A 15,026-nucleotide genomic window follows, 5' to 3' on the forward strand; every position below is an offset into this window, starting at 1 on the left:
GGTAGACGCTTGCCATGATGGTATGTGAACGCCAGGGACTGATTATCTCATTCCACCATGTGTGTCTTTGGCATCCATCTTGCCAGCCTCTAGTTTATAAGTTCCACATCTACTGCACTGGTTTTCACTACCTTTGTCATCTGTCAACTGGGTTTAATCTTCTGGGTACCAGCTTGTCTCTTGTCACTTTGTTTTATAACTGTTTATGAAGCCTAATACTGTCTGTCCTATAGTGTTTGTCACGGCTCTTCCTTTGTATTTCCACGTGCCACCAGTCCAAGACAGGCTCTCAGTGAGTACATTGGCTTTAAACGTATTTCTCCTTTCATTTCAGACCGCCTTGCTTTTGATACAATAACCTCCCTGATATATCTATCTCACACTCATGTGTGCATGCACGCACACACACACTCCCCAGACCTACGCTCTTCTTTGTTAGCCTCCTGCTTGACCAGCTCTTCATACATTTAGCTAAAGCATATTACACATTTTTCTCAATTTATCAGGTTTGTAACTTCCATTTTATTTTTCCTTGTGGGCTGTCAGACTGTCAGTCATCGACATCTTCCTGTGCTTCGACTCTGTCTTCCTCCTCTTTGAAATGTTATTCTGCCTTCAAAGTACCTCAAAAGCTTGTTTTTCATGGAAGCTTTTCCTTTCTTCTCAAAAGTGAAATAGCACTGTGCTTTCTTTAATGGTAACATTTTATTTGTTTTTATTTTCTTTTTGAGACAGGGTCTCTCTGTATAGCCCAGGCTGGTCTCAAACTTGTGACTTAATGATTGTAGGCTTCAGTCTCTTGTATTTATTTTAATGATCTTGATGTTTGTATCTTTGGGGGGGGGTGTTGTTTTTGTTTTGAGACAGGGTTTCTCTGTGTAGTCCTGGATGTCCTGGAACTCACTCTGTAGACTAGGTTGGCCTCCAACTTAGAAATCCGCCTGCCTCTGCCTCCCAAGTGCTGGGATTAAAGGTGTGCGCCACCACTGCCCGGCACCCAGCATTTCTGTACAGTAGGGATGCCTCATGCAGTCAGATTTTTGGACAATAGGAAATAGGTTAATTTCCCTGATCCTGAAATACCCAGTTTTCCTTCTGTTCCTGAATCCGGTCTACCAAAGGAGAGGGTGTTGTTATTCATCCCATTTAAATATTTAATAATAGAAAGTAGCCCAAAGTCAGTCAGTCTGTCATTCTGTCTGTCTGTCTGTCTGTTTGTCTGTTGAGGTAGGGCCTCACTGTATAGCCTTGGCTGTTATGGAACTCAAAGAGATTCACCTGCCTCTGCCTCTCAAGTGCTAGGATCAAAGGTGTAGACCATTACACCTGGCCCCATTTCATGCAATATGAAGCTCTTGCTTTGGATTTCAGTGCTGTTAGGTTCTCTGGATAGTAAATTAGAATGTGTCTGGCAGTATTAGTAGAAAATTGGCTTGGAGAGTTATTATGAAGATGAAATTACTTAATAGTAATTTAATATTAGACTATTAAAGTGAGTAAGAAAATGAACATTTCCCCTTAATAAATAATTAAGTTTTATTTATTTATTTATTTTGGTTTTTCAAGACAGGGTTTCTCTGTGTAGCCCTGCCTGTCCTGGAACTCAAAATCTGTAGACCAGGCTGGCTTCAAATTCTACCTGCCTCAGCCTTCAGTGCTGGGATTAAAGACATGTGCCACCATGCCCAGATTTTTTATTTTTTTATTTTTATTTTTGGTTTTTTTGAGACAGGGTTTCTCTGTATAGCCCTGACTGTCCTGGAACTCACTTTGTAGACCAGGCTGGCCCCGAACTCAGAAATCTGCCTGCCTCTGCCTGCCTCCCGAGTGCTGGGATTAAAGGTGTGTGCTACCACGCCTGGCTTTTTTTTTTTTTAATGAAAATGTAATTATATAATATTTTCCCTTCCCTTTTCTGCTGCCAACATCTCTCTCTCTGTACTCCTCCCTCAAATTCATGGCCTCTTTTATTGTTTTTGTTTTTTTGTTTTGTTTTGTTTTTTAAGATTTATTTATTTTTTTATTTTTTTATTTAATGTATGTGAATACACTGTAGCTGTTTTCTTTCCTTTTTTTTAGGTTCTTAAATTTGAGTTTATTTATATAATATTTATAAATTGCATGAGAAAAATTAATGCCTAATTTATGAGATTCAGAAGATTTTTTTTAATTAGGTATTTATTTCATTTACATTTCCTTTTTTTTTTTTTTAAAGATTTATTTATTGATTATATGTAAGTACACTGTAGCTGTCTTCAGACACTCCAAAAGAGGGAGTCAGATCTTGTTATGGATGGTTGTGAGCCACCATGTGGTTGCTGGGATTTGAACTCCTGACCTTCGGAAGAGCAGTCGGGTGCTCTTACCCACTGAGCCATCTCACCAGCCCTCATTTACATTTCCAATGCTATCCCAAAAGTCCCCCACACCCTCCCCCACCCACTCCTCTACCCACCCACTCCCACTTCTTGGCCCTGGCGTTCCCCTGTACTGAGGCATATAAAGTCTGCACGACCAATGGGCCTCTCTTTCCACTGATGGCCGACTAGGCCATCTTCTGATACATATGCAGCTAGAGACATGAGCTCCGGGGGGTACTGGTTAGTTCATAATGTTGTTCCACCTATAGGGTTGCAGATCCCCCCAGCTCCTTGAGTACTTTCTCTAGCTCCTCTGTAGCTGTTTTCAGACACACCAGAAAAGGGCATCAGATCCCATTACAGATGGTTGTGAGCCACCATGTGCTTGCTGGGAGTTGAACTCAGGACCTCTGATAGAACAGTCGGCACTCTTAACCACTGAGTCAACTTAAATTATTTTATACACATTTCCAAATATATAAATATAACCTGTTGGATTCTTTTAACATCACTTTCAAATTTATGATCTCAGCACATTTTATTTTTAAAAATTATATGTATGTATGTATCTGGATATGGGTAGTGTAGGTGTCCATAAAGGCCAGAGACCTTGGATCCCACAGTAGTTGGAGTTATAGGTGGTTGTCAGCCACCCAGTGTGGATTCTGGGAACTAAACTGTGATCCGCAAGAGCATTGTGTTCTTTTAACCTCTGTGATAGCTTACCAGCTTCAAATCGAATGTGCTTAATCATTAGGGATTATCTGTTGTGTAGCAATTTCCGTGACTTGTTTTCTTCACTCCTTTACCTACTTTTTATATACTATATTTATTGAAGTGTAATTTACATATAGTAAAATTTATGTTTTTAGGTTGCCTATTCTGACAAACACAGGCATTTCTAGAACAGCATTGCATTTGAGACATAGAACATTATGTCACCATTACTTTTGAAGCGTCTCTGTGCTTTGTGATCAGTTACATTCTCTTTCACTGCCGCTGTCGAACATTGAGGCAGGTGATGTCTGTCTGACAGTTTCATCTTTTACAGAAAGTACCACAGATGGGATCCTGTGGTAACCCAGTAGCATTTGATATTTTGAGTTGAGTTTCTTACCCATAGCATGACACACCAAGCTCCATCCCTGTTGCAGTTTGTCACAGTTAGCTCATTCCTGCTTCTTGTGTCTTAGTAGTCTGCCTGTGTGGACATACTTCAGTATGTTCATCTCTGACGCAGGGGAGGAACATTTAATTATTTTTAGTGTTTTAAATGCATCTAGATACTACTGAAGCATACAGCTGTAGGGTTTGCTATTCTGTGGACAGACATTTTTAGTTTTGGAGGTAGGGTTAATGCCTAGATGATAAGACTCTTGGATTATGTGATAAATTTATATTTTATTTAAGAAGTTGCCAAAATGTTTTTTACAAATAGACTGTACTATCTGATATTTCAACTAACAGTATATGAAACTTCTAGTTAATTTGTCTTGTCTGTATTTGATATAAAGTAAAATTTCCTTATTCAAGTTTTTTAACCATTCTGAAGATAGTTAGAGTAGTCTGATAGTGGTTTTAGTTTATTTCCCTAATTACTGATCATGTTGAAAATCTTTCTAAAATGATCATTATATGTTGTAATAAGTTTTTTTGTGTGGAATTTTTTGTTTGTTGCCACTCTGAGGCACTGGCTGGCCTGGAACCTGCTATTTAGGCCAGGCCAGCCTTGACTTCCTGAGGTCTGCCTTCTTGGTGATAAAGGTATGGCCCATCTACTGGGCTTTGCAGGCTGTTGAATACATTTAGGTTGCTGTCCTTTGCCGTCTGTTTGTTTCATAGATATCTCTTTAACACTCTATAGTTTATCTTTTCATTGTCTAGTCTTTTGGAGACACTTTCAATTTTGGTGATAACTCCAACTATTTATTTTAAAACTTTGTGATTGTTTCCTATCCTAAGAAATAGTTACCTAATCATAAAGTTTATAAAGATTATCTCCAGTGTTTTCTTTGTGAAGTTGTGCAAATTCTTTGATTTATTTACTTTTAGGGATGTTAGGGATAGAACCTACAGCTTTTTGTTGCTAAGCATGTGGCCTGGCATCCATCTGCATGCTACACCGCGTTTCTAGCTTGTGACTTATACAGCTGAGGGCTTGAGGTTGTTTACATTATGATATCCCGAAGTCTAGCACGTGCAGTTTGTTACACAGATCTTTTAGCATCAGGGAGGCCCTGACTTTTTTTTTTCTTTTCTTTTCTTTTCTTTCTTTTCCTTTTTATTTTTTATTTTTTTATTTTTTTGTTTTGTTTGTTTGATTTTCTTGAACCAGAGTTTCTCTGTGTAGCCCTAGCTGTCCTGGAACTCACTCTATTGACCAGGGTGACCTCAAATTTATAGAGGGTCTACCTGCCTCTGCTTCTTGAGTGCTGGGGCTAAAGGTATGTGTGCCCCAACAGTTTTTAAGTAAGAGATTCTCAGGGTTTTTTTGCATGATTTTTAGTTATTATTCTGTCATATAGTTAACTAAAAATTTAAGGTGTTGTTATTATTAAAACAAACTAGATGGCTGGGATTTACTAATGAACTTGAAATAATACCCCACCCCCACCCTCATGCTCAAACAGTTTACTCTTTAACCTTCACTTTGGCAGGAGTCATGGTTATTTTTAGAGTATAGGCAGTAGAGCTAATCTAAACTCCTCCAACTACCTGAGACAGTGACCTCATCAGCTCTCTCAGCTCAGAATGGTTTGTTCTGGACCAGATTTGACATGTTAATTGATCACAGTGGAAACAGTGGAGTTTTGGGTTATGTAAAACATTGAAAAATGAAAATGATGGTTTGGGCTTGACTCAATGATAGTTATTTTGTTGGTGAATGGAGGAGATTCTGCAGTGGTTATGGTGTTTAAGTTGTACGGCACAGTTGTAGCATCTCTGCCTGCTCTAGTTTAGACAGTGTCTTAAAATGGCTCAGGCTGCTATGCCAAAATTCTAATGCCTGCTGGCTTAAACAACAGAACTTTATTTCTTACAATTCTAAAGGGTAAAGTCTAAGAACACCATTATGCATGGTTTCTGGTCATGGATGTCCTCTTGCTTATATGTATCTGCCTCCTCATCATGCCCTCACATGCCAGAGAGAAGGGAGAAATAAAAAAACCTGTCACTTACAGTGTCACAGATCCCATCACAAGGATAGCCATTTTTATGACCTCATCTAAAACTGATTGTATTCTAAAGATTCCATCTCTAAATGCTGTCACATCAGAAATGTTTTCAATATAAGAATTGCAGGCGGTCACTGTAGCTTCTACACTAGAGTTGAGTTGGTTATGTTTCATTTTGACTGAAACTTAGGAGAATCATAGCTTCTCTCAAAAGTAGTTGTATTATTGTCATAATTTGTGTGTGTGTGTGAGAGAGAGACAGACAGAGAGAGAGAGAGAGAGAGAGAACGAACACATATGCCACATCATTTGTTGTGGGCAGAGGCAAGCAACCTCAGGTGGCTTCCTCGCCTTCCACCTTGTCTGCATAGGGTCTTTGTTGTTTGCAACTGTGTACACTGGGCTAACTAGGCTTCAAGCTACTGGGAGTTCTCATAGTCTCCAACTCCCATTCTCCTAGGAACACTGGCGTGACAGATGTGAGCTACCATAGCTTGCTTTTGCTGTGGGGCCTGAGAATTTGAACACATTCTTAACACTTATGCAGCAAGCACTTTACCCACTAAACCTCTCCTCAGCCCATAGTTTCTTGGTTTTCTAGAGAAATAGTTCCTAAAATGAGAATTTATACACACATTAAAGGATATATAAGATGATCCAGTAGTGTATAGAAAAAGAATGGTGAAATATTTGTTTGGTATATATTCTAGAAAAATTAACACACCTTTTAAAAGTTATTAAATTTTCCTTATTTTTTTGTATGTGCTATGATGAAATTGTGGAAGTGTGAGGACAATTTGTGGGAGTTGTCCACCATATGCATTCCAGGGATCAAACTCAGACTTGTAAGCTTGGTGCGGGGTCAAGAACATTACTATCTTCCTGGCCTGTGCTACATTTTTAAAATGTATTTTTATTATTGTGTATGTGGGTGTTTTTCCTGCCTGTGCATTACATGCATGACTGTTACCTGTGGAGGCCAGAAGAGGGCATCCTGTTCCTTAGAATTAGAGTTATAGACAATTGTGAGCTAGTGTGTCTCCTGTTGATGGGGAATTGAACCTGGATCCTCTGAAAGAGCCCCAGGTGCTCTGAAGCTGTGACCCATCTCTCCAGCCCTCCTGTTTTGCACTTTAGAGATAGGGTTGTATTATGTAGCTTTGACTGCCTGTTACTCTGTGTAACCCAGGTTTGCCTTTAACTCTTGGAAATCTCTTGCCTCAGCTTCTCAAGTGCTGGGATTACCAATGTGTGCTTCCATGTTTGTTGAATCTTAATATTTTATGCAGTCTGATTATACATGCATACATATTGGGGGTAAATGCTCACAATTTACACTGAAGTTTATTAATAACATTTTGTTCACTGCACCTTTCTGCTACATTTTAGCATAAAATTCTAAGGTATAATATTTCTGGAATAGGTAGAGATGGAATATCCCTTGCCTAAAATGGTCAGGACTAGAAGCGTTCTCTGTTTTGGCTTTTTAGATGGTTGGTTATTGCAGCATTGGGTGTTGAGCTCAGGCCTCATAGTTGCTGGCCAAGCACTCTGCTGCTCATCAGTACTTCAAGCCTAGATTTACTAGTGTTTTCATATAAATAATAAGAACATCTGAAATGCTCTAAAATTTGAAACTGAGGATCATGTTAATTCTCAGAATGTTTTACAGTGTGGGCCATCTGGATACTTAGTTAGATACACTCTGTCTTCTTTGTTTTTTGAGAACAGGGTCTCATGTAGCCTTTGAATTTGTTACATGTCTGAGGATAACCTTGAATTCATAGGCCTGCCTTCACCTCCTAAGCACTGGGTTTACAGGCATGTGCTACCATGTCCAGCTTTCAGTCTGTTATTTTACAGATGAAGAAAGCAAGGTCCAGTGGTGGTCACGAGCTTGTCAGGGTACAGTGGACTGCTGGCTTCACTCTAGAAAAATTAACCTTTTTAAAATTAACTGCTGAGTTCTTGAACTTCTCCCTTTTTTTGTTGTTGTGTTTTTGTTTTTCGAGACAGGATTTCACTGTATAGCCCTGGCTGTCTGGACTTGATTTGTAGACCAGGTCAGGTTGCGCTTGAACTCACAGAGATCCACCTCCCGAGTGCAGGGATTAAAGGTGTGGACCGCCACTGTCTGCGGTCTTCCTTTTAGTCTGAGACTGATTTTGCTAAAATTTAACTTTTATTGGATATCACAATGTAAAATATCTGCTGTGGTTTACATAAGCATCCACAGGGTTTTCTGGTTCTGAGTTTAGTAATGAGGTCTGTCAACTTTACTTCAAAAAGATCCTTTTTTTTAAGACCCATAAGCCATTTTCTCTTCTAAAAGACTATACTGTCCACTGTGGATATAGTTGGACATTATGGCTCATTTTCCCCACTTCTCAGAGCCAGGTCATCATAGAGAATAGGAAAACAGGTAGCTTTAATATAACAAGTCCACACATTCTGGACCTCCTGATGCTATTTAGTTATGAGAATGGTTTTGGGGAGCTGCTGTTTTATCCTCTGGAAATGGATAATAGTGGAGTAGAATGTGATGTAGTAGACAGTTTAATTCTAGAAGTGGAAAAATATGTCATCTACTCTTACTTTACCATAATAACAGTGGCTTGCTTTATGACCAGTAATGGAATAACTTTCCTTATTTCTTAGGACTTTTACATAGTCTAGTTTTTAAACTGTAGATTCAGAGTGGGGAAATTACTGAGATGCTAAAGAATATAGTGACTATTGAGAGACAAAGCCAAGAGATGTGTGGGAAATACGTTATCAGAATACATCTACATGGCATGGGAGAGATGACTCAGGTTAAACACAACTTACAGAGGCCCTTGGTTCATTTGTCAGCATCCACATGGTGGCTCACAAATCATCCATAACTCCATTTCCAGGGGAATCAGCAGCAGCATCAGACCTTCTCAGGCACGGGGCACATACATGGTGCACATACATACATACATACATACATACATACATTCATTCATTCATTCATACATACAGGCAAAAAACTCATACATTAGTCTTTATTTAAAATGACATATCAAAGAGAAAAGAAGTAATTTATGGTGGCTCACAGCTGTTATCCAAGCCTTGGGGGATCTAGGCAGAAGAGTCCCCTGTGAATTTGAGGCCAGCCTGAGGTACAGAGTGAGACCCTGTCTCAAACAAGTGAAAGGAAGAAGATAGTCTCTCCAGACATAGCTCCTGTTCCTGCCCACCGTTCACACCTTGCGTTGTGCTGTGCTTCCTCATTGCTCCTCAGCTGCTGGCTCAGATTCAGGGCTGGGATTTCTTTTTGTTTTCTTGGTGGTGGTGGTTTTGTTTTTGCAGTATTTCTGCTTCCCCATGGTGGCCTGCTTCAGTAGTTTTGGGCAGTTGTCTCTGCAGAGAACAATTTTTTTTTCTTTTTTAAAAATGAAACCGCATAGGTTTCAGTGAAGGAGAGAAGTAGAGAGCAGATAAGGATGGGATCCTATGGTAATTGTTCGGGGAATGAAAGGGCTGTTGAAAGATTGGAGGACGGTGCCTGGGCACTTAGTCTTGGATCATAATCATACTTTGTCTTCTACCACTGCCTTTTGTTCAAGACACTGAAAGGGCTAAACAAAACTCTGGCCTGAATCATATTATTCTTTGCTCTTTGGAGTTTGCTGGAGGTGACAATAAGGCCTTGGAGAGGGTGGGAGAGTTATAATAGCATAAAAGAAATAAGACATGTTCCCTACACGGACTTGGCTACAGAGGTGTAAGTCTGGTGAAAATAAGTAGAGTTCATTGAAGCGATGTTTGCTACTGTGTAAGATGAGCTGAGATGGTTTAATGTGAATTCTCTTTTATACACCTTGTATGGCCAATCTGGCACACAAAAATCTGCCTGCCTGTGTCTCCTAAGTCGGGACTTAAGGTTATTTCTTAATGGTAAGATACTCCTGGGTTCAAATTCCATCTTTGCTTATAATTTTTTTCTTGTTTTTTTGAAACAGAGTTTCTTTGTGTAGCCCTCCCCAGCCTGTCCTGGAGCTCTCTCTGTAGACCAGGCTGGCCTTGAGCTCACAGAGATCTACCTGATTCTGCCTCCCCTGGGTGCTGATGCACTACCACGTGGCTCTGCTTATAATATTTGCTTGATACTATGTATCTGAGCGACCAAAGATCAGGATTTTTTCCAATAGCTTGATTCTTCTCCTATCTATCGATCTGTATGTGAAATGAGATCAGAACCTTGACTCATGTGTTCATTTTGTGAAAACAAATGCTTCACTGAGTGTGTGGACACACGTCTCTTCCCTACAGTAGGTTCTTATTCCTAGGGCTGTGATCACTAGCTCTGTGTTCATTTGAAGTTCTTAGCTGGCAGCATGTTATTAGATGTATGCCTACTGTTTGAAGCTTTAGTTCCTTCCTTTCTCTCCTCGGTAAAGAAGGAAAGAGATGGCAGTTGCCCTCCCGACAAGTATGCTGCTTTATGGAATTACATCCAGGGGAGCCAGGGTGGGCTTTGTTAGCTGGATAGTCTTGTTAAGTGCATACAAAAAGATTTGTTCTTATGAAGTGGTAACGTCTATGAACTGTTAAATCTCCTGTCTATTTTATTGACTTTCCCAGGGGCTTTTCTAATTAATTTCCTTTCTTCTTCTTCCCAAATCCAGGCTGGCGACCATATTTAAGATGTCCAATAAACGTCCCAACACGACAGATGGGAGAACAGATTTAGCTAATGGTAAGAGGCTGAAAACAGGTAGAACTCTCTTTACTATTAGCTGAAGTCTTTCACCTTCCTTCCCTGAGGGAGAGTAGAGACCTGAATTTTAGTGGGACAAAGGAGCTCTCTGTGTGTTGTTGGAGTATGGGAGAGTATACAGGAATCATCTTGGACTGCCTACCACTTTCGCTACTTCAAGTTTTATTTGATTATTTTCAGAAAATCATTACAGAGATAAATTTCTTTTCTTAAAAATTTTTTTTTCCTAATGCGTGTGGTTATTTTGCCTTCATGTATGTCTGTGTATCACTTTCATGCCTGGTGCCTGCAGAGGCCAGAATAGGACATTAGATTCCTTGGTACTGGAGTTACAGACAGCCGTGAACCACCATGTGGGTGGGTGCTGGGAATTGAATCTGGGTCCTCTGAAAGAGCGGCCCATCCTCTTAACTGCTGGGCCATCTCTTGAGCCCCAGAGATACATTTCTAAAAGATCAAGTGGTTTGGATTTTTGAAAGTTTACAGACAGGCAGACTTACAAAATACTAAGAAGAAAAGGAAGGTGGAGGGAGTTTGGGGGAAGTTGAGGTTCCTCTGTAAATTGAGAGGTCTGTTTCTATGTTAGCTAATAGTTCCAGAGAATGATAAGAAATGAAGTTACTGTCTGGAAGTGCAGCTTCTAGTGCCAAAAAGGGGCAGACAGAGGCACGAAGAAAAGGGTTAAACCCAAACTATCTAGAATCGGGTCTTCTTCCATCCCTCTATCTGGGCTTAGTTAAAAGGGACAGGATTCTAAAGAAATTTTAGAGGAGTGTGTGTGTGTGTGTGTGTGTGTGTGTGTGTGTGTGTGTGTGTGTGTGTGTGTGTGTACGTGTGCAATGCACAAACATACACTCACACATTCTGATGATCAAACCTTAGACATGACAGGCAACTACTCAGCTACAGGTCTGTGTCTCTAGCTCACAGGTATATTTTTGAACTGCAGCTTATCTGTTAGCTACATTGGGGTTGGCAAACTAGTTTTCAAACCCTGACCTGTTTGCCACTTGGTTTTGTAAAATGTTTTACTGGGGCACTTACCTAAGCCTGAGGACTGGAGATTAGAATCTGAGTAGAGACCAGGTGGGCATGATGGAGAGAATCCGAGTCAGCAAGCTTGCTACATTAACTGGATCAACAAGCTCTGCTTCAATTAGGTGGAAAGTGATTGGGTAAGACTCCTGATGTCAACATGGTCATACGTTTGTGACCCTTTGGCATGTCAGATGTACACACCACACACACGTATGTAAAAAAAGATTCACTAAAACATAATCACAGCCATTAATGAACTGTCTTTGAGTTACTTGTGTGCAAGTGAGAGTCAGTAATTATGACAGTACTAAATGGTTTTCTACACTTACAATTTTTACCCTCTGGGCTAGTACAGAAAAAAATTGCCAGATTTTGAGCTAGATCTTGGTCAGTGACTCCTGGGCCCCCTTTCAAGTTGGTGGTACACTCTGTCCCTTATATTAAAGTCTGTACTTGTTAGTCACAGGTTTTTCAATTCTATATTACACTTACATATTCAGTGTCATGCTACTGTGGTACTTTAGTAGAATCAGGCTCTGTCTTTTATCCTGTGGGTCTGGAAGCTCAAAATTTGTGTTGTCAGGCTTAGTGACAAGTGCCTTTACCTGCTGGGCCATCTTGCTGGACATAATTTTGATCATAATTTTGACAGTCAGTTCCAGGAGTTTGGAGGTTTTACTTTAGCTTGCATCTAGGGCTCTGTGACATGCCGTGTGCCAGGGCGTGGAACCTGGAACCGTGTGTACAGTAAAGGGGCTCTACCATTAAGCTGTACCCTCATGTGGTGTTTTTATCCCCTCTTAACTACCCCGAAACTTAGGCCCCATTGCACTTAAACACATCTATTATACTTTCTCAGCATATCTGCTTCTTAAGTTCAGATTTCTGTGGGTCTTCCCCACGCCCGTACTTTTCTTCTACATTCTAGCCCAGTTTTTAAACTATTATGCTCTTGGTGGGTCTTTTGTGTTGTTCAGCCTTCTCTTATTACTTCAAACAAAACACTTCTATCTGCTTTCTGTATTGAACTTTGCCTCAGAGTTCATTGAAAAGACATTTTATTTCTTCAGCGGACTTCACGGATGACTGCTGAAACCAGACAACAAGACGGTCTGAGGCACTCTAGCTTTGGGTCATTAAACATTAGACCTGGACCCAAGTAGCTTACACCAGAGTGACACGTTGCTTTGCCTTCCTCTAGTGAGTTTCCTTGTAGCAGGTCAAATTTGTACTCAACTGAGCCAAGGAAACAACAGTAAGCAGTAGTGGTTTAAAACCCTTTCTTCCCTTCCTTTTTCCAAAACCTTGACCATAGATTGGGAATTGTGCGTGTTAACAGGTATAAGCATTGCTCAAGTGCTCATTGCATGATTTTTTTGCTAGATGACAGTGCAGCATTTAATTGTAAGTATTGACAGTCACCCAGTTATGTAACTGCCAAGGTAGCAGTCCCAGACTATTGAGCTTCTTATGAAGCACTTAGAGTAGCCCTGCTTTTTATCAGCTTCATGTGTGTTTCTCAATAGGGCCGTTTGATTGTTCAATAGAGACTGAAAATATGTGTCTAAATTGTCTGAAGATTTTAAATTAGGGTTGGGCATGTAGTTTCAGTGTAGAGCTCTTCCAGGCAAGTACAAGGCATTAGGTTTTATCCCTGACATCATGGAAGAAAAGAAAAAGATTATTTTTAGTAAACTACGTTTAGTGATTCGTGCTTGTAATCCTAACAGTTGAGAAGCTAGAACAGGAGAATTTTTGTGAGTTTGAGGCTAGTGTGGGCCATGTAATGAGACCCTATCTAAAATAAGCAAATTGAAGTTAAAATATGTACTTGCTAGAAGGGGGCTGAGAACCTGTGTAAGTGATCATAATGACCAGCTTAAACTCCTTCAAGTCGTCTTTCCCTGCGTGTTAAGAACCAATAGACTGGCAGTAACGCAGCTCAGTGAGGAAGGTTGTTTGCTACCTGGTTGATGACTGAGATTGATCCTGGAAACCCGCATGGTAGAAGACAGAACTCATTCAAGTTCTTTTATGGCCACATGTTCACTGTGGCACAGGTACACCCAATAAAAAATGCCATGGTAATTAAAAAAAAAGGGCAAGTGGTAGAGACCAGTATGCTCTCTTGTAATTCACTTACTATCTTTCAAACAAAAGGATGGCGTGGCAGTCCTTGCTGAGAATTTGTTTTTCTGTGATTTTTCTGTAACTGTTCAGTCCTAGCTCTGAATAATGATACAGAGGCTTAGATTTATTTACAGTTCTTACAGCCTTAACCCAGACTTGCTTTCCAGTTAGCTCTTATATTAACCCATTTATACTAAACTTAAGGTCTGCCATGTGGCTGGGCTTGGTGGCGATTCTCCTGTGCCTCTCTTTTTCCCAGAGTTCCTCTCCGGGAGGATGTCCTATCTATTCTCTCATGCCTTTGTTGACAGCCCATGCCTTTACACATTGGACAAGAGATTATCCCTACATTGATCAAACAGAACATAGCCTAAAGCCAGGTGTGGTGCTTGGTGTATACCTGTGATCCCAGCACTCAGGAAATGAAAAAGATAGAGTGCCACAAATGGAGGGAGCTCAGCCTGGTCTACATAAGGAGTTCCAGGCTAGCCAGGGGTATATTGGACACCCTGTCTCAAACAGGGCAGAATCTAAGGGAGTTGCATCAGACACTTTTTAAAATATTGTAGAAATTTATTCTTTTCATAATTTCATGCATGCATAAAATATATCTTGATCATATCCACCCCTATTTCCCCATTTCCTCTGACCCCTCTTACATGTCTTCCTCCAAGCTTCATATTGTCTTTTTTTTTTTTTTAAGTAATCCGCTAGATTTAGTTTGTGCTTCTAGCAGTCACATGGGTGTGGGACCATCCACAGGAGCGGGGACAGTCTAGGAGTTGCCGTACCCCTGAAGAACGGGGACTCCCTTTCCCCAGCAGCCATCATCTGCTAACAGTTGTTGAGTATAGGGCCTCATAAGCACTCCCCCACTTGTACTGGAATCCTGACTGGCTTGACCTTGTGTCACCACAGCTGCTGTGAGTTCATGAGTGCAGTGGTCGACAACAGTCCTCCTCATTCTTCAGCTCTGTTGTCATACTCTCTGAACCTTGGTAGGGAGTTTATATAAATGATCTATTTATGATTAAGCACTGGATAGTCATTTATTCTTGGTGCCTTGACCAATTATAAGTCTGTTAACCATTGCTCACTGAAATAGAATGGAACACATATCTGTGAATATAAAGATAGATATTTAGAAAACAGTTTGACATGTTACTTTTCAGTGAAACAACAATAGTAGGTTTCTCCCAGGGCCTATGGCTCTCTGGAGCCAGGACTAGGCTTATTAGGTCTAATTCCCTCCTAGGAAGAATTCCCTTCTGAGCAGCCTCAGGAAGAAGTCGGGTTACCCCTGTGACAGTTGTGCCGCTATTGCACCAGTGGGCCTGTGGTCAGTGTTATAGTGTCTATGTTCCAGTGTTGCATGAAAGCAGTAGTGGTCTGGTCTTGTCCTTTTCTCTTTTCTTTTTCTTTTTCTTTTCTTTCTTTTTTTTTTTTTTTTTTAAGACTTATTTACTTATTATATGTAACTACACTGTAGCTGTCACCAGAAGAGGGCATCAGATCTCATTACGGATGGTTGTGAGCCACCATGTGGTTGCTGGGATTTGAACTTAGGACCTTCGG

At 40.4% G+C, this 15,026-nt stretch overlaps 1 protein-coding gene across 4 annotated transcripts in view; it reads left to right on the forward strand.

The window, feature by feature from the left end:
* Dcaf8 (DDB1 and CUL4 associated factor 8) overlaps nucleotides 1-15,026 on the forward strand; it is a 48,379-nt gene that overhangs the window by 7,642 nt on the left and 25,711 nt on the right. For all 4 annotated transcript variants that reach the window (NR_151641.1, NM_001357204.1, NM_153555.2 and 1 more), the window contains exon 3: nucleotides 10,192-10,262. Coding sequence is in view for 3 of the 4 variants with exons in the window: in NM_001357204.1 (NP_001344133.1) it covers nucleotides 10,211-10,262 (52 nt within the window). In the remaining variant the exon portion in view is untranslated. The remainder of the gene's footprint in view (nucleotides 1-10,191; nucleotides 10,263-15,026) is intronic.

This window comes from Mus musculus, chromosome 1 (genome assembly GCF_000001635.26).
Source record: "Mus musculus strain C57BL/6J chromosome 1, GRCm38.p6 C57BL/6J".
Lineage (NCBI taxonomy): Eukaryota > Metazoa > Chordata > Mammalia > Rodentia > Muridae > Mus > Mus musculus.